General features: G+C 39.3%; 1 protein-coding gene across 1 annotated transcript; it reads right to left on the bottom strand.

Moving 5' to 3' along the window:
* Nucleotides 1-340: 340 nt before the first annotated feature.
* Nucleotides 341-16744, bottom strand: LOC137099983 (retinoic acid receptor alpha-B-like). The gene is made up of 9 exons (XM_067477515.1): nt 15685-16744; nt 6435-6589; nt 5851-5992; nt 3900-4060; nt 3554-3730; nt 3181-3385; nt 2969-3036; nt 2574-2664; nt 341-2232 (listed from the first exon to the last, which is right to left on the bottom strand). Exons 1-9 carry the CDS (start codon nt 15878-15880, stop codon nt 1970-1972), a joined length of 1458 nt encoding a protein of 485 aa, XP_067333616.1. The 5' UTR covers nt 15881-16744; the 3' UTR covers nt 341-1969.
* Nucleotides 16745-20359: the final 3615 nt, after the last annotated feature.

Here is a 20359-nt window from a genome sequence, read left to right as displayed (position 1 = left end):
AAAAAAATATCAAGATCAGGCAACCTGTGTGACGCTTCAGGTCTCTGTTGCTCAGGTCTCTACACAATTGCAGTTCTCCCACATCCATGGTCCACCACAAGAACTGAGAGGTAAAATCTGGTTGGCCACCACAGGTACCATCCCGTGTCAGAGATGAGCTGTTAGCTACCTGCTTTAGAATTTTTAGCACAAGGACAACAGACAGAATCTAAAAAAAAAAATCACAATCATTATAAATTGGATTCATTATATACATTTTATAGCAGTTGCAAGCAGGTAGATCAGTGTTTATTTGTTCATGACTATTTGGGGTTAAAATCAGTACAATAGATAAAATATCTTCCGTATTTGGCATTTATTACACTTCACAAACATTTTATGAAAACATTATTATGCAGTTTATTTCTAAAAAGATTTTTAAATGTGTTTTAAAACGTTTCTGCTGTAAGTATGTGTCCCAATGAAAGAAAAACAAAATCTCGATCCACCCCTGACCAAAACACAAAAATATTTCGTACATGTTGTAGGAAGAGAATGATATTCTTTATTGAACTCGATGAGTTTTGCCTTGCTGTATATCACAAGACAAAACTTAGACTGGAGTTAAACAAGATTTGTGCCTGACAGTAGAGATGCTATAGTGAGGCAGTGGCACTGTGTGAACAGATTTTAAGTATTGCAGACTACAAAAACAAAACATATTTATACACGTGTACATTTAGAGACATGTTTTGGCAGTACCTGTAATTCCCTGTTGGGGGTTTAACATTGCCTTTGTGAAATGCTCACTTTGCAGAACTCTGCAGATCCAGTACCACAGCTTGCTTTGGTTTCACTGTGTCCACCAAAAGGTAGACGTGGAATATAAAAAGTGTCTACAATTTTAGTTTATAGTTCTGATTCCAGTGAAGGAAATTTCAGTTGATTATTCGTATTATTCCCTGAAGTGACTGTGAGGAGACAAAACGTAGAAGACTGCAGAGAGCTGCAAGTAATAAAGATGTGGGCAGAATTCTTTACAGCTGCATTAGGGAAAAACAATATATACAAATGCACATTTAGGAAAATAATTTCTTTTATCAGTTCTTCTCAGTCCGACATTTGCTTTCACAGACTTTTTTTTATATACAATATTTTACATTTAAGGATTCTGCACATGGGCATGATGGTAGTAAAGTGGTTAGGGCTGCGGCCTCACAGCAACAATGTCCAAGGTTCAAGTCTGGCTGCAGCCTTTCTGTGTGGAGTTTGCATGTTCTCAACATCCTTGCATGGGCTTCTTTTCCAGGAACTCGTCTTTCCTCCCACAATCCAAAGACATGCATGTTAGGTTTGTTGGTGACTTTAAATTGTCTGTAGGTGTGATTGTGAGTGTAAATGGTGGTCTGTCTGTGTTGGCCCTGAGATGGACTGGTGACCTGTTCAGGGTGTATGTTGCCTCTCACCCAATGACAGCTGGGATAGACTCCAGCCCCACACCACCCTGAACAGGATAGACGGTTACAGATAATGGGTGGATGGATAATTCTGCATATTGACATGACTTTTCATGTCATGAGTAGTAGAATCCTCTTCACCGACCTTTCCACATTTATGTAGTAACTAGATCAGTGTAAACCTTTTAGGCATTTTTAAAAAGGTTTTTAAAAAAAAGAAATCAGTTTTTGCATCAGTTTTCTAAACCCATGATGTCTGAAAACAAATCAGTCCTCACAACATAGGATATTAGCATGTAACATAACCATCTCTTACATACTCTCTCTCACATATTAGCAACACAAGTGAGAAGATGTTTAGCCTCTTTCACACTGTAACCAACAAACTAGTTGGGTTGTTGCCCGTCAGATTTGCTGTTATCAGGTGCAGTTTTTGCTATTCACCTTCTGGGTCCACCATGTGGATAATATTCTTGCAGTACCAAACTACAACCCTGGGGTAACTGTATGAAACAGGTTTTGAGTGTAGAAATTCAGCTTGAGAGGGAAGGAGAAGAAGGGGTGTGGGGCATGGGGCTTGGGCTGGGAGACGGGACTGGTTTGGGTGACGGACTTGTCTGACAGTTCCCAAATTCCGTTTCACCCTCTTCTCTGACTCCTACTCTACTTTTCCCTCCACCTCTCCCTCCCCCAGCTCCATGCCCATCCAGTCCCTCTGAGTTCTCCAGCATCTCTTGGATGAGAGGGGGCATAGAACCAGGTATCTCCATTTTTAATGTGATCACTCGCTCTGCTCCTAGAAACAGGAAAAAAAAGAACAGAATGTTCACAGAAGAAATTTAAAAGTTGCCTCTACTTGGCAAATTTTTCCACCATGTAAGCTACCATGACTAAAATGTCCTGCACCTTATTTTGCACAGAATGTCTTACACCGAAAGTCTTCAAGTGACTCAAAAAGCATAATTCATATGTTGCAGCAGGATATGTTTCACTGAGGTTAAAGGAATGAAAACGTAGAAGTGAATGGAAAAAATAAGTCAGTGAAATTAGAACTTTATTAAAATGATAAACTCTTGAGCACCAGAATGGTGAATGTGCAATTACATCATAGATGAAGTGTATATGTGTCCATCTTACCCTTTACACTGATGCTTCTGAGGTCAGTAATCTTCATCAAAATCTTTGGGAACAGGCAGGGCTTGTCAGGCCTCCTCTTCCTCACGTAGATCTATGGACACAGGGAGCCCGGTTTTTTACCTTTATGAAATGTACTGTTGTATTAAAATATCACACATTAATGTATAAATGATTGAGAGTTTTGGCACTTTTATTTTCTATTTTGGACGCGTTCCTGCTTTTACTACAACGCAAAGAAACAAAATGTGTCAATTTTTGGGGGGGAAATCATGTGCCCTGTTTCTTCCATGTTAAAGAAAAGAGGAAACATCATATTTGTTATGAGCACTACCAAAACATAAATCAATATAAATAATATTTGTAACAATATATTATTATAATAATCAATGTCAAACCTTCAAGGCTTCCAGGAGTGGCTCTTGAAGAATATCCACCTTATTTGACTCCTCCAGATCCTGACGGTCTGCACACACACACACACACACACAAAAACATCATTATGATTAACAGTTGATAAAACACATAACTGCGATCTACTGAGACATACATATGTGACATAGACCTTTGCTGGACACTGTCACTTATGCACTTTTTTCAAGTGCAGTACCTCCACATAGCAGACAGATGGCACTGAGTAACCCTGTCTCTGCATCATCCATCTCAAGTGGGAGCAGCTGGTTTGCAAAGGAGAAGACCAGGTCTGTGAGAGGACCAAAACCAGCATTGTGCATCTGGGTGCGGTTCAGAGTCAAACCATCAGAGAAAGTCATGGTGTCCTGGTCTGGGGTGTAGCGAGTGCAGATCCTTAAAATCTAGGAAAGGAGGGGTGAAGTGACTAAAAACTTGAAGGAAATATTTATTCCTATGTTATAGGACATTTTATACACATCTTTCTGCTGTGCCACAATTGTACCTTTTTCTAAGTGTAGGAATTCTTTAGGAATTGTTCAGTTCTTATGGATAAACATGTTAAAACTCACCAGTATGTCAAGGCAGGCAGCTTTGAGCAGGGTGATCTGATCAGCGATGCTTAATGTTGTGAAGCCAGGGAGCTGCTTGGCAAACTCCACAGTCTTAATGATGCATTTGGTGGACAGTTCACTGAACTTGTCCCAAAGATTGACGTCCAGTGAGACACGGTGCTCTGAGCTTTTGCTCTGTAGATTGGAGTGATGTGAGGAAGGGAGATGAACAGACATATGTTTGTTAAGAAAGCTGAAGAAATGGCTTTATAGTATTAGACAAAGCTATGTGATCATTTTGTTTTGTTCTGTATTTTTTATCATTAATCCATGAATTAATATGATGTGGTATCTGTGTAAGTACCGTGGTGTATTTTCCCAGCTGACAGAGGGAGGGAAACGTGTCTTGATGAGCCCGGCGAACTTGTTCAATCATTTGCTGTGTGTCTGGTGATAGAACATATGTCTCTGCCTCCCTCTGCCTCTTCTCCTCCTTCTTCTTCTTTGTTCTGTCATTTCGCACCACTGAAGGTGGAAGTAAAGATACAAAGACTGAAATGTCTGCAGTTCACGTTGAACACTGAATACCTTAAAGAACATGAACAATGTCCGGAAAACATTAGGCGCTGCTTATAACCTGCTAATACCACCCTTACAGTGAAACACAGCAGGGGGCAGCATTATGCTATGGGCGTGCATCTCATTGGCAGGAACAGAGAGTGGTAAGAGCTGAGTGAGAAGTCAATCTCTGACTTCTCACCCAGACCAGACTGGAACCCTATAAAACATCTGTAGAAAGACCTAAAGATGGCTTCATTGGTATTATTCATTTGTATTTACTAGGAAGTGGATTTTTTACAAAAGAAATCAGATTGCATTGTGGGTAATTTAAAAAGGAGCATTCTAGAGCTTCATTCATACTGCAGACTACAGTGTAATTCTCTCTATATTGTATCACCTTGACCATTGTTGTAGTAACTTGGCTATCTCAACTACCCCAACTTTATATAAACATAATACTGCATTTTTGGACAACCACTTTAAGATTTAAGCATTTGGACAAGTGATGCGGGAAGCTGGGTATTCCAAATTATTGCTAAAGAGTCTATAGGGCATGTATTACCTGTGAAAATCCACCAGAGGGAAACAAATATCAAGGCTGTCACTTGTCAGAGGGGAACTGAGCTCAAATTACAGTCTCCTCTACAAGTACGGAAGTGACAAGGCTAATTTATTTTTTAATGCTTTAACACTTATGGTTAAAAGAGTAACATCAGATGAAAGTAAAGAATTTTTGTTTTTTTTAAAACAACAGATTTTATCTCTTCCAAATGTAAAGAAACATGTGACTGCCAGGAGCTTCTTACTGCCCCGGTGTGTCCTATGAGATTGATTTTCAAACAATACTGTCACTACTTTTGAAATACGACTAAGAGGACACAAGACAGAATGTCCTCATCAGCCAGGTTGGAATTTGTAAAAAGTACAAAGAGAAAGAGTAGACTTGCTCATGCTCCAAACCATACAAGCTCAACTCTTCATCATGGCTTGTGCTGCATGGCTGCTTCTGGAACAGGATAACTGATCTCTATTGATAATCAGTCAGATTTGAAAAGAAATTAATCAAAAGTAATTGAGAAGAGCTTTATCATACAGCAATGCAATGATCCAAAACACACTGGCAAATGTAAAAGGTTTCAGACGGACCAAGTCAATCACCAAACCTAAACCCAATTGCACAAGTATTTGGCCTGTTGAAAAGCGATTGAATGGAGAAACCCCCAACTCAAATAACTGAAGGAGGCTCCAGTAAAAACCTGGAAAAGCAACAGAAGAGGAATTTGGTGATGTCAGAGAACCAAAGGCTTGATGCTGCAAACAAATATCAAGCCGTATTTATTTTAAAAGTGTATGTTCCAATACTTTTGGAAGAGATCAATTGTTGGTGATCTGACAAGAAGGTGCCATCTTCTATGCTGGTTAATGTATCAAGGTGTTAATACCATCAAATAAAAGCTGATATTAGATATCCAACTTGATCTTAAAACCAAATGTGTACAGAAAAAAACTACATGGGACAATTAGCCTTTTGGTTCCAGTAATTTTGGAGCTGACTGTATATTGCTACCTAGATGAACAGATTACAGCACGTCACTTTCATCATTAGGAATTTGAATTAATAAATTAATAAATAGTAGCAGTAAAGTGGCTTCTAACTTTTTGTTTCTGACTTTTGTGCCTCCAAAAAAATCATCCCTTCCCAAGCACAGGCACGGGCACACACACACACACACACATCTATTAACTGTACTTACACTCTTTGGACATGCCAACCTCTAGACATTTCTGCAGTCGACAAGACTGACACCGGTTTCTTGTCACCTTATTTATGACACAAACTTTGTCTCGATGGCAAGTGTACACCATGTTCTTCTGGATGCTCCTTCGAAAGAAGCCCTGACACAAAGGAATGAATGCAATGAATAACAGAAACCTGGGAACAGCCTGTTCAGATGCTGTACCAGAACCTCTATCATTAGTACTTCATACACTGGAAAAGCATGCTCTCTACTTAAAACTGTAGAAGCTATATTATGTTATGGAAAAGATTGGTGGATTTTATTAGCAGGCAGTGCATTAGACCACAAAAACATAAACTTGCACAAAAATATATAAAAGTGTGTCAGATGAGATCAATAAATTATATCAGATTATATTAGAGTAAAGGTCATGACCTATTCACCCATGGCAGTTTAATGTTCTCTGCAGGTACTTTTTCATTCCAGTTTTCTTGCTGTTGCCTGCCTGGTTATGTGTGCACCTGTTTCCTAATCATCCACAACAATTGTTACTATGTGTGCATGCTGTGTTTAACTAATGCATGTGCTTTACTGCCTACCTTGCAGCCCTCACAGGCGCTGACTCCATAGTGGTATCCTGAAGATTTGTCCTGACACACAAAGCAGGGCTTGTAGATGCGGGGTGGAGGTGGAGGTGAGGGGGGGCTGGGCACAAGCAGATCCTCCCCTGAACTTGTGCTCTCTGTCTCGATAGCTGCAGGAGACAGGGAAGAAAACAGACAGATTTACATTTGGTCTGACTGAAATTAAAATGACGTGAATCATTAAAAGATATGGGCAATATTCAAATTGTATGTATGTGTTGGAAATGACAATGGTAATACTACGTGGAGAAATGGTAGAAGTATCATAGAGGCTGTTAAGATAGTTACCAGTGATAAAAGGAAACATCAACATAACTGTAAAGCAAAAAATAAAAAATAAAAAATTGTGCGGTAAAACAAAAGTGTGCACAAGTGTCCAAATGAGGCTTTTGCCCAAATGAAATTAGCTGAGCGTTCTGCAGCACAGTGGATCATCATTGGAGTAGATCATCTTGTTTGTGTGTTTAGACAACACAGTGCAGGATAAAGATTTTCCTAGCACTGCAACCACTACCACCACTTTTCCATAGCAACAGGTTTCAGGTCACTGGTGTTTTAGAAGAATAAAAACATTCTGTAGCCTAGCTTAGCATAAAGACTGGAAACATTTGGCATTAAATTTAAAAATGAGCCAAAAGTTGTATGTAAAAAATTTGCATGTTAAAGAATGTTTTACATTGTTTTAAATGATTCATATTGCCATTAATGCCAAATGACCAAAAAGGTTTTAAACTGCAAAAACTGTGAACATGCTGTGAACATAGTCACCACCTATAAGTTCATATTAGAATTACACCCACTTTAACATTGTCCCAGATTCATAGGAGCTGCTTCACAAAGGGGATTAGACTTTACTGACAGTAAAATTAATTAACTTTGAACTTTGTGTGCATCCAGGCTCATTCTGTTGCCGTTGTCATTTGATTTTTGCTCTAAAAACTAAAAAAAAAAGAAAAAAGAAAAAAAGATGGTGACACATTTTTATGGCCCTGATCCTTCAGATTAAGAAACCAGGTCCATCCACAACTTTTCACTGACTCCCTCTGTCATTCTGCCCATATCTAACCTAACACACACACACACTCACAAACACACACTTCTACCCTCCCCCTCATTTAGTAGCCATACCAGACATTCCAGTATGGAGGATTCAGCTCCCCTCTACTGGTCTGCTCTGTTTACATAGACGAAGAGCAAGAGAGTGAGAGAAATAAAAAGAAGATCCTCCTCCTCAGCAATCACCCCATCCCTTCATTTTTCCCTCTCTTCATATCTCCTCTGTTTGTCTTCTCTCTTTTCTCACTGACACACTAGCCAACAGTTCCCTTAAGCAAAGTCTGACCTCTTTTAAACTTCTTTTTGCTCCTCTCCCTCGCCTCCTATTTCCTAGCGAGTGTGTCTTTTCTCTTTTCATCTGCTTGTTTATCTGTTCCTATTGCTTCCCACTTCTGCTTTAGTGAGCACGACAATATGCAGACGGCTACACGTCCAAACCAAATGCACTGCTTGTAACTGTGTGTGTGGATTTTGAGATACACACACATAGTTAAGATGATGGACATTGCACAATGGCATTTACCACACCTGTTCTCTGGGGATACCTGATGCCTTAAAAGCAGGTCAAAGTTGTGCACTGTGTTGAATCAAAATCTGTATATTTACATGGTGAGCAGTTTTAGTTGTTGTGTGTACAGTCTCTCCCATCTCATTTGGGGATCTACTCTAGGCACATTTATGCGACTTTAGCTCAGTTGGTAAAGGCAATGGCATTGGTCACGATCCCTGGGCCTGGGTATATGTCGCAGTGTCTCTGGGCAAGACACTGAACCCCTAACAGCCCATTCCCCTCCCCAGCTGTCTCGGTCCAAGCCTGGTAGAAATTGGGGAGGGTTGCGTCAGGAAGGGCATCCGGTGTAAAAAACTGTGCCAAATCAACATGCGGACAATGATCCGCTGTGGTGACCCTGAACTCAGGGTATAAGCCTAAAGGACAAAACAAAACTCTAGGCTGTGCCAAATTCCTTCCATATATTTATGATGGATTTAACTGTTCTCCATTTTCAGGTACTTATATATTCTCATATCCATCCCCTGATATCTGTTTTTCATTAACTTTTTACTTTAGTTGCTTGCTTTTTCCTTTATGGTGTTGATTTCCAGGAATATCCTTCACTAGTAACTAGACCTTCCAATCAGCTAAAACACATCACTGCACTCAGGTGAGCTCCCTTAAACTACTTGTGTGACTCTTTAAATTTACTGGCTGCACCAGTAATGATTTAGGTGAGTTAGGGGATGAATCTTTATGCACCTTTGAGACATACTGTTTGCGTCCTCCTCGGTTTCGTCCATTACTGAAGTTACAATTCAACTCATGTGAACTGGCTTTCAGCCTTTTTACTCTTGGGTTCAACCTCAATCACTGATTCGACTTCTGTACACCACTGTGCAGAATGTGTTTTGCAAAAACGTTGAATCAGACCTGAAAACTATGTCTAACTAGGTGAACATAGTTGAAGGTTTTGCAAAAAGTGTGAATTATTTTAAAAATGTACTTGTGCAGTTGACAGTTTTGTTGCGACAATAGAGTTTAGTTTATGGGAATTCAACCATAATTCAATATCCTAAAAAGTAAAAGAAGAAAATATCCAAGGGAGATTCTTTTTATTAGCACACAGGAGGTATCAACACCATCCCTCCACATTAACATTAAAAACTTATATGCTGTTTTTGGACATCAGTCTTGTTTATCTAAGAGTAAAGAGCAATAGCTGGGGTCTCTAAGGACCAGGGTTAAATAAAAACAAACGCTATGTGGTCAGAGGCATCCCAGAGCATCTTGGCAAACGGTTTTAGTGACCGGATCACAATCGGTCTTGGTGGTTGTTTACATTTGTATTTAGTGCCGATTGCCCGACCCCACTTTAAAACCAAGGTTAAATGGGGTCTTTGAGTCGCACAAGACAGCTAGCTAGATTAGTTAGTTAATTTCAATCTCATTATTTAGGATGTTATCTACTAAATTAATCATGAGATTTTTTGATTTTATATTAGAGACGATCTCAAGGACTGGTATCAGTGCAGCTTCGGTTATGTTCTAATGGATTTGTACTGGCTAAAATATGTCCAATCAAATGTTGACCCTTTCAATACTGTGCTTTTTTGCTGGGTAGCCTACAAGCTTTTCTGCTTTATGACAGCTGGATTCCACATCAAATTCTTCATTTTCAAGTGAATATTACACAGTTAGAAAAGCAAACCAACACAACAATGCAACCACAAGAGGGCACAAGCCAGTGTCTTCTTGTGCCAGTCTCAAGTCTTGATAAATGCAGAGGCTCGTATCAGAAAGGGCATCCGACATACAACACATGCCAAATTAAACATGCGAATCATGACTTCCACACCGAATCTGACAAAAGGGAACAAACCACTGCGCTTACTTAATACCTTTTATTGAGTAAGCTAATAACTACTAACTCTAATTTGGGACAGAGCAACATGTTCTGCACACAGGCTCACGAACATAATCCGGACTTTGCACTCGGGGGGCTCGCAGGATAAACTCCGGATAGTCTCATGAATTCTGTCATTAAAAGGTAATTTGGAAAAGAAACTCCACTCTTTAGTACAGTATAATCACTACTGGACAGAGTGATTTGTAGTTCCCACATGACCAGCAGAGTCAAAGTCTTCTCCAGTAAAACCATTAGCTGATTGTGTCATTACAGTCTTAGAGGTCACATTCTTCCAGTTACGCTTTTAATTATATTGTAGCTTAATTACATTCATATTGTTAAGTTGGGATTTTCAGGATGTGGATCAAGTATGTCATGAATCTTTCATGAAAAGAAATTTCTGTGTCCACTAGAATGAAGAATTACTCTCGCAGATTTTCTGTAGCTACATCAACAATAAGTTCTTTTATAGTTGTACAGTGGGAATACAGACCTGAGTATCTGCCATAACAAACAATATTTGACTGTCACTGACTACATGGCAGACTGCATGTCAGAATCCCTGTTTATTAGGTAAAATGACCTGCTGCCAACAGGGTGAAAAAAACCTCTCCACTGATTTTTTTAAGGTTTTACACAAAATGTGAAGTATAGCAAAATAAGCAACTTTTAGCTCTACAGAAAATGGGTATCGGCCTAATGACAAATAAGATTACATTTCTTTTTAAACTGTTAATTTGTTGTATATAAATAGTTTGATTGACATATAAATAGTTTTAGTGCAATTCCCTGGCATGAATCTGGAAACAAACCAAAAGCTATTAACATGAATATTTTAAAGATCAGTATCACCACTTTGTTTGTTTTCTTGTTTCCCATAAATGTAAAATTTGTAAATATGTGTAAATATGTGAGAAGTTCCTCTGCAATCAAGTACAAAGCATGCTATGTCAGAGGTCTGTGTCTAGAATGTATAATCGCAGCCACTCATTCTGCTTTTACTTAATATCAGTGTGATTTCACACATAGACAGAAATAAAGATCCATTTGATAGATGCAATGACATACAAACATTCACCTCCTACCCTTTTCCCACACTGAGGTAAAATTTGGTCAGTATAGGCTGCTCTCATATTCCCAGACAAACTGTGAGAATGAGTGAATGTGTAAGTGCGTCACTGTGTGCATAAGGCCAAAAGACAGAGAGAGAGGTCATTCAGTGCAGAGAAGTGATGACTGGGCAGCTGACACAGAAAAGAAATAGGCAGATATAAGGAGAAATAAAAAGAGGTGACTCACTACCCAACTGTCAGTGACTCATTGCTTTGGCTCACACCCAAATACAAACACATATACACACATACATACGCACATACATACACACAGACATACACACACACACAGAGACACACACACCCTACAAGAGCCACATTTCTAGCCACCTCTTACATATTGCTGTAGCAGTCCCTGCATCTGTATATGACCTTTGAACCAGTTTGACATTGTTCATTCCACTCAGACACAAAGACGCCCACACAGAGTGAGGGCAATCCTGTCGTTACAGCTTTAATTTACAAGCACTCCCACTCCTCTTTTGTACCTAAATGTCTCGCTCTCTTTTTCTCTCACTGGTAGGATGAGAGTCAATGTTATACTCTGTTTGTGATCTAAAAATGTTGAACCATGTCACGGTGATATCATCATCTTATCACTCTTGGGTTATTGTCTTATTGTGAGGGTGACAATCAGTGACACAGAACACTAGAGTTGAGCGGCACTCTCAACTCACAGCAAGATGGTTAATTGTTTGCGTGTTTTTTTAGGGATCTGGTCTATAATCTGATCCACAAGAGTAGCATCAGCAGAGGGTCAACAGGGGGAAAAAAGAAAGTGAACTGTAAAGCAAGCAAGAATAACCTTTGGTCAAATGTGAGGAAAGAATCTTGTTTTTCTCTTGTGAGTGCAGATGATCTAGATTTTCATGTTAGTAAAAAGGTATTCACAGACTTAGTAACTCCCCAACCAGCTCTTGCTGTGGTTTAGGTTATTACCCCTGTCAAAGGAAACCCTTTCTACTGTTGCTATAGACTATAGCATGTTACGCAGTCTTGAAATTGGTATAAAACATATACATTTACTACAGACATTTTGTCTATTATTGCCTCATGTTTTGATTATGCAATCACGACATTTATTATGACACGTCCCAATCATACCAAATCTATAAAAATGAGCTTTAGTTATGATCAAGCTTATAATTGTTACCATTAATACTATTGATAACGCCAAATGTCTGACCAACGGTTCAGGTTCATAAGACAAAGCATAAAATAAACAGAAAAGTTTGAGAATATGCTTAATAGTTTCTTGAAAAGGAATTTTATTGATTAATTATTTGTTGCAATACTTCCAAATAAATTTTGTGTCAGTCCTCTTTCAGTATGCACTGCTTTCTATTAATTTGAGAGCATCTGAACTCGTCAGCTTCATGCCAAGAATGTACCACTTTACTTTTTAGAGAAAGTAGCAACAGCAGACCAAGTAACATGCATCTATGACTTTTTTAAAACTTGAAGCAAAGTGCTCTTTAGTTTTATATCACAAGCCAGTGTTTATAATTCGTGCGAGCAACAGTTGGTGTTTGTGAACGCAGCGTCATGCAATAGCACATACTGCTGATTGCTGTCCATCGCCAATGTCAGTAGCAGAAAGAGATGCACATGGGGCGGCTTTGACACCAGGATGCCGTTCATATACACACAAGAAAAAAAGAGCAGGAGTTTAGCAGCAGGAGTAACAGAAGATCTGTGTCAGCAAGCAAGTTTTGCTCAGGGGCAGATTCAGCTAGAGGCCTGAGGCCAATCCAAAAATGAGGCTCCCCATTCTCCACTACTACCGGTTCTCTAGCTGAGAATTTAATACACCCCTCTAGAGGAAGCTAACACTGACATGTCCCACCTCTATCCACTCAGGTTCTGCTAACCCCATTTTTCACTGAGGGCTAACATCTATTCATTATCTGTTTACAAGGCTATTTGTGTTTTATAACAGTGACACTTTTGGGGCATTAGAGAGGCATAAATTATTGAATGAATTAGTTCATTTAAATATTTTGAAGAGTTGCTGCACCTGCTCCATAGTGTATCACAATATATAATCAAAGGGATTTTCTTGTTAACTAGTTTGTGCTGTCGATATTAACATAATAATTGTTACAGGTGTCTAAATGATTAGTTATCTTTTTAGAGGAAACAAAAAAATCAGATTCAATATTGTGCTGCTGCACGAGGTATTAGACTTAAATATGGGTGACCGCTACCAAACCATGCTGAGATCACCATAACGTTGTAGAACCTGATACTGTATTTATTTATCTATGATCTGTGAGCCTGATGAACATTTACTACTGTACAATCAGCCATTAACAAAGTCTGGCTGGGATGTCTTACCTCAAACCAGGTGTTTTTTCTTCGTCGGAGAACTTGGACTAAAGCAGATCATTTAAGTCATGCTTTGCTTTGAGATAAAACTACCTTACAGGTTAGATGGTTTTTTCCCCCTTTTCATGCTGCCTGCCCACTTCATTTACTTAAAGCCCTTTAGATTACAGTCTGCTCCAGTTTAATATGCCTTTGGTCAAAAAGTGGCACAAATCGCTGCCGACAGCGTCTCCTTTTCCAGAGTAGTGTTCATTTGAGACTTATCAATATAAAAAAAAACATTAAAGGCAGTAGCAAATAAAATGCATGTTTTTTACAGTTGCCTCCAGCAACTTTAAATTCAAAGCTAACAGTCCATCTTTCTGTTTTGTGTTGTGCTATAAGTACATTTTGGCAATTGTTCCAGAGCAGACTATAAATGTCTATCAGTAAGAAAGCATCAAAAATGTCACGGTACATTTCTGCTTTTTTGGGGAAACTTAACCTATTGGTAAAGTTGACTTTGGCTATGCTCGCAAACACTGGCTGCCATTTGCAACCGTGTTTATAAACAGCACCGCTGTTTGTGTGCAAAGGGAGGTTGGGTCTCAATTACAATGCTGGCTCAACGCCGGCGATGTCTGTCAGGCATTGCCAATGAATGTTGACACTGTCCATTGACCCAAATAGGCATGCACATGATTAGGACTTCGTTAAGTGTAGCAGGTCGACCAATTACAACAGTCTTGAAACTGACACATTCAAATCTTTACATTACTGGAAGCTCAGCTCACTGAAAAACACGACCATTTCGGAGAATGCCCTAAGCAGAAACAGCATGAGAAAAACAATTACTCCAGGAACACACACATTTTAATTCAAACCTAGTTCTAGGAAGAACGCTCCGGACTCATACCAGGGCTCTGCAATAAATAAATTGTTATTTCCAATTACAATTAGAGCAAAACTGAAAGCAAACAGTTATCCCTCTTTATGTTTATGCAATGATGCTCTGTTTTTTGTCTTGCATTATAAATCCAGCGCATCTTTGCTGTCTTTACAGTGGTTGCATTCTTATTAACAAGATGGTTCAAATTCTAGCTAAGCCTGTTAGCAACCTGTTACTCAGTCCCATTATCACAAAAGAGGGAGTAGTCAGAGGTAAGTGGTTATGATTTTTTTCAGATTAAGGTGAGGGGGAACACCTTTTTAAGGGGAAACAGACTTCGCCGAGAATCTTTCAATCATTACTCGATAAACTCTCCATCAGTGTTGTGGGTATCTTTAAACAAAGCTGTGAGGAACATTCATTTAAAAGTGACCACTGTCTGAATGACAGAAAGCTGCAACCTAACAGATTGGTAAAGCCAGCAATGTTACATAGCTCTCAATGACTCTGGTTGAGGTCCCACCCAGTGAGAAGCACTGAGCTGGAGCTCAGGATGAGCTAGATTTGGTAAATGAGAGCAGACAGCTGCTCACCAACTGAGGTCACTCAAGTTTCTCCATTCATATAAACCAAACCCTCCAGTTGCAAAACAGATTAAGACAGACTTACAGTTCATTTAATGTCTTAGTGCACAATGACTTTAATTCTCATCATAACATTAGTGAAAAAGCTAAGTCATCTTAAACTGGATCCAAAAAGGAGCATTTGTCAGATATAAGGGGTGTTGCAATCAGCATTTGGACAGTGAACAACATGGGGCACTGCAAAAGGGGCCAGCAACCACAAACAGAAACAAACGTCCTTCCATATATACAGAGCAGAATAAAGCCTCCTGGAATGAGAATATCCAGCTTTGTAACTCTGGAAGTTCACATAGCTAAAAGTTAAAATCCTGTGTGACATGCACAATGTCTATTATTTCGTCCAAACCCTCGGTCAGAGAAGTCCATCACACTTTTCATAAATAGAGCAACCGTTTCCCCTGTACAAATATCGTATTTCCAAAGGTGGAACAATTTTATAAATGATATAAGGAGCTAGGAGTGATGAGAAAATAAAAAACATGCTGAAGAGTCTAGTAAGGTTTAAAATCGCTGTGCTCATTTCCCATCTAGTTAACAGGAGACCGAAAAAGAGGTTGTGGGGCACCTGATCCTAGAGGAAGGGGCTGGCATGTGTCCCACTTGGCACCAACTCGTGCATTCATCCACCACAGTTTACATCTGTTAACGCATAGGCTAACAAACGTTCAGAGCGCATATAGCCCCTTGCGGGAATAACAAATTAAATAACATAGTCTGACTGAAAGTCGTGTACCCCGCTGTTATTTTGTTCACAAGTAGAAAAAAAAGGCAAAATCATTTTTCAATAGTACTCACAGTGGCTGGATCCGGTCCAGCGCCTTCCGGCCAGCAGGGATCCTCCAACTGTACGGTGGAGCACTCCACCGGATAGAAACCCCTTCTCCGGCCCGAGCCCCGGGGGTCTGTGGTAGTAGTCCATGCTCAGAAAAGAGCCGGGGCTGGGGCTGCTAGGGCTGGGGCTCAAACCCACAACATCCACGCTTTCGTACATCCCCGAGAGACGAGGCTCGCGTTTGATCTCTTTGTACCAAAACAGTAGAGGGGAAAAAAAGATCAAAGCCCTGGACGAGGAGGAGAGAAATAGGAAGGGAGGCAGGGAGGGAAGGGTTCACATCTTCATGATGGGAGGAGGAGGAAGATGACCGATCCTAGTGACCTTTCAGCTCTCAGAGGAGAGCAGGCAGTTGACTGAAAAAACTTTATGGGGGGTTCGCACGAACGACTTTACCAGACAATAACATTAACAGCTGAAAGGTTACAAGTGCCAAAAATAGTTGTGGCCATCGTTACTTTGATTAAAACGGGGGCGGTAAAAAAAACTACTCCACAACCATGTGTGTACTATGTTCGAGTTCAGAACCACAGCGTACACTTATTGAGCCCCACCATCGATAAACTACGCAGTTCTTCGCCGGGTATGTGGCCAAAAACTCAAACGTCGTCTTAATATGTAACTGTCATGTCGCTTACAAGCCCTTGTGGTCACATTCTCCTCTTTACTGTGTGGCCTCGAGTCCCCGCTCGATGTAAATTCATACAGCAAACACCGAAAAGTAAAAACACACCGCTGCCTCGGTCGCTCCCGGTTCACGGAGTCCGAGCTTTCACGGCAACGAAGACACGGCCGGGGGTCGTGAGTCGGGAGGCACGAATGACTTTCAACGTGTCGCTGAGCCTCCAGAGAGCAGAATATCCAGAGGTAGCGGAGAGACGGGTCGAGGAAATATCCGAGTCTGCGTTGGCGTGTCTCTTGTTCCTCGTTGTTGAGGTCGAGCAGCGTTACAACCAGTAATGTCCTGTGGTAACCTCGGCTCTGTACCCGGCGGCCTCTGCTGCTAGCTCGGTCTCGCTCTCTCTCTCTCTCTCTCTCTCTCTCTCTCTCTCTCTCTCTCTCTCTCTCTCTCTGCTTTGATGAGTGACACCAGCTGCGCACGAGCTCCACCTATCTGCCCCGCGCGACCAAAATGCTATCTGCCTCCGTCACAGTCCAAGCAGTCCAAGTCTTTATGCACCGCATTCTGTTGGGATGAATAATACTTTGGCATGCTACCATAAGGTCAATCTTGATTTGAAAAATTCGAGTAAAAACATATATTTATTTTCAAAAATGTTGAAAGATATCAGTGTCAAAATGTATTTTAAAAATAAACATAGGTAGCGGTTTACCTGTTAAGGAAAATTAGCAAAAATGTAGATTATTTTAAATAATTTGTCCCTGGGGTTTATTCAATTTTTAATAAATAAAATATGTAATATTTGTTCCAATTTCCCCTACTAAAAGCTAAAGTAAGATTTTTTTCTTATCTATACATTTTTCCTATTAAAAAAATCATTGAAATAAATAAAATTGTTTTACCATTTCCCTTAAGTGCAGTCCTGTCAGTTATAATTATTATTATACAGTCTCTATTCTAATTTATTTTGTCACGGTAATCTGATGTGGTCAACCATAACACAATCCCCCCTGCAGGGTTGATAGGAATATGAAAAAGTTTTTAACTTAAAAAAAAAAAAATTATATTGAAAAATACAGAATTCTTTGTCTCACAGTGTAATGGCTGTCTTTACATAAAAATGTCAATTTTACAATATTAAAAAAAACTTATATTTCCTTGTTTTGTCAATCCTGTTTATCATTTTTTAAAAAGAATTTTATATTGTAAGAAAAATGCCATTTTAAACTGTTACACAAAACTGTATTTATTGAAGGTAATACACTTTTTATCAGGACCTGAAGATAGGAAGCGTCCTCCGCTGTTTTCACTGATAAAAGACACAAGGTTCAGCCTTGTCCTTTGTATGATCTATTGCTGTCTGTTTCACAAAGCTAAAGGGGGGGGGGGGGGCTTACACTCTCATGTGTATAAAGTAAGAGTGTCGACTGCATTTTGGTAGTCAATACTGTACTCCTTAAGTTTATGTACTGAATCCTTGCTGCAAGTAAAACTTTAAAACGAGATTCCAGTGACTCTGTCGTCTTTGAGTAAGATATTCTTCTGACAATAAGGAAAATAATACTTCATTATCAATGAAATATGAATTACCTGTTAGGGATGTGTTAACATAAAACAAGCAAACATCTATACTTAAGTGCATTTAAATCTGATAACAAAGAGGTAAAATGATGCATGTGACACAATTCATATATATTCGATTTAAATAAATGATCAGCTAGTCTAATGCAGTTTAAAGTGTCAAAGGAACATGCTCCCTTATAAAAACTATAATATACTATAGGCGCACACCCTTTACCAAAAATCATCAAATACAACTCCTAATCTCAAATAAGTGTTGGAGGTACTTACAAACTGTAGACTGTTTATAGCTCTTTACCACTAGACACTTTGTCTTTACTGGCCAGCAGTAGCTTTCCGAGCATTTTCCTGATTATGCGTCAGGTCTATTATTATATAAGATGAATCCAGGATTGATTGAAAGATAGTTGCAGCCAACTGTTGGATTGATGTTGAGTGGATACAGGCTATAAAATGTTTTCCAGTCTGATGTCCAGATAAATAAAGAACATTATGCTGTTTTGGATCCTGACCTATTCTGTTGCAGTGCTTAGAGATGAATAATGAATAAAACCATGATACTGTGCCATCCATGTGTAAAATTGTGCACAACGCCTCTCTAAATTCAGACAGCAGATTAAACACATGCATCATTCCTGCTGTTGTGTGATGACACGTTTTTGCTGTGTGATATGTTTGTTTAATCAACTCCACAGAAAGGAGCCGACAAACTGCAGCGCTACTAATGTTTCTGCAGAGCTCAGGCTCACAGGATTACACGCAGGATGAGTGTACACTGTGGATGACGTTGGTTATTTCACACAATCTCATTAAAACTGTATTTTGATGCTTGTATAAATCTGCAGTAGATAGAAAACAGAAAGAGGCCACACAACATAAAAGAAGCCATGAAAATTGTATGAATTTTGACCAAACATGCACTCTGCTGCCTAATCAGCACGGACCAGCTAAATCGAATTAACCTAGCGTTGATCTTGACTTGTCTGACAAGAGTAAAAGAAATCAGGACTGTTGACATTTGAGGGGTGTGAACGTCGTCTCTCTACTCTACCACAAGTACATCATTCGGTCTGCACTGGCTATCTGGGCCTGACTATATATAATAGGTGTATGTGTTTGAATCACTTTATTTTTACATTTTTAATTTTAGATGTACACAGATCAACCACAACATTAAAAGCTATTGGTGGTTTTAACGTAAATCAAAATGAACAAATCGCTGGAGAAAGACAAGAAAGTTGAAACCCAGCAGTTCGTTTTTAAACCAGGGCAGCCAAGCAGGTTAATTCAGCTCCATCCTACCTTTGAATTCTGCTAATTGGTTGATTTTTTTTTTTTACATTAACCCACATTCAATCTGCTCATTCAAACAGATGAAGAAGAGTCTGTGCAAACCACATCCTTCTGATTTGGTGCCACCATGGTAACAGTTGAGCATCCAACCAGATATTTGTTAATGATTCTTTATTAAATTTGTCACCTTGGCATTAATGTAGCATTTTGTACAAAGGCTAAAGTCACTGACTCGCATCAATTAGGTTTTATCTGTGACATTAACTCAAATATGAAGAAAGGTAACGCCTGTTCAGTGTGGATGTCTACTTCCATTGATCTCTTCTTCCACTGTTATGTAATCTTTGATGATGTTTAGGGATGTGCTAATACCGATCGTAGTATCAGGTACTCGTGTGATACCAGCTTTATGTTCTAAAACTTGTACACTTCACTTCTACAATACCATAGCTGATACTTGAAATGTAGGTAAAATAACTATAACAACACCTTTTTTACAGTTATTTTACCTACATTTCAATCACTAGGCTCTACTCACAACCCAACAACAAGTCTGTGCTTTGGTCCTCCTGTCTTTTTTTTTTTATTTTGTCCTGCTAAAGCACAAGTTAGACGTTGCTTCCATGTTTATTTTGGGACCAAATCCATGTGAGAATTTATGTTTTAGTGTGATTTCCATCTCTGTTTGCCGGTTCTGTCCACACCGTATATGTCAGGTGACTAGAAATCTGTGGCAGTGTTTATGAGTGGCAGAGTCTCTCTCAGCTTGTTCGTCCCCAGCTTTCAACCTTACCACTCCTATTTGGACCATTTCTGTCCAATGTCTTTAATCAGCTTAAGTACGAAGTGGATTTATGAGTGGATTTATTTTCTTTCCAGCGAGTCACACTACAAGAACAACAGTTTAATACTTGTATCAGTGATTGCTATCAGCAAGAACTCATATGTAAACACTAAATACTAAAAAAGTGGTTTCAAGTTCTTAGATTTCCCCAACCTGGGTGGTTGGCTTTGGATGCTTTCACGTTCATTTTTTAGCCTCTGGGTTCTTTACGAGATTCTTTGGATTCTTTGGAAGAAACAGCATATTGTTTCCTATGCTGAAGGTAAATTTGTAAGCAGTAAAACACACTGTTGCTCAG

The sequence above is a fragment of the Channa argus genome, chromosome 15 (genome assembly GCF_033026475.1).
Source record: "Channa argus isolate prfri chromosome 15, Channa argus male v1.0, whole genome shotgun sequence".
Lineage (NCBI taxonomy): Eukaryota > Metazoa > Chordata > Actinopteri > Anabantiformes > Channidae > Channa > Channa argus.
The sequence above is the reverse complement of the archived record's forward strand: the minus strand, read 5'-3'. Positions and strand labels throughout refer to the sequence as shown.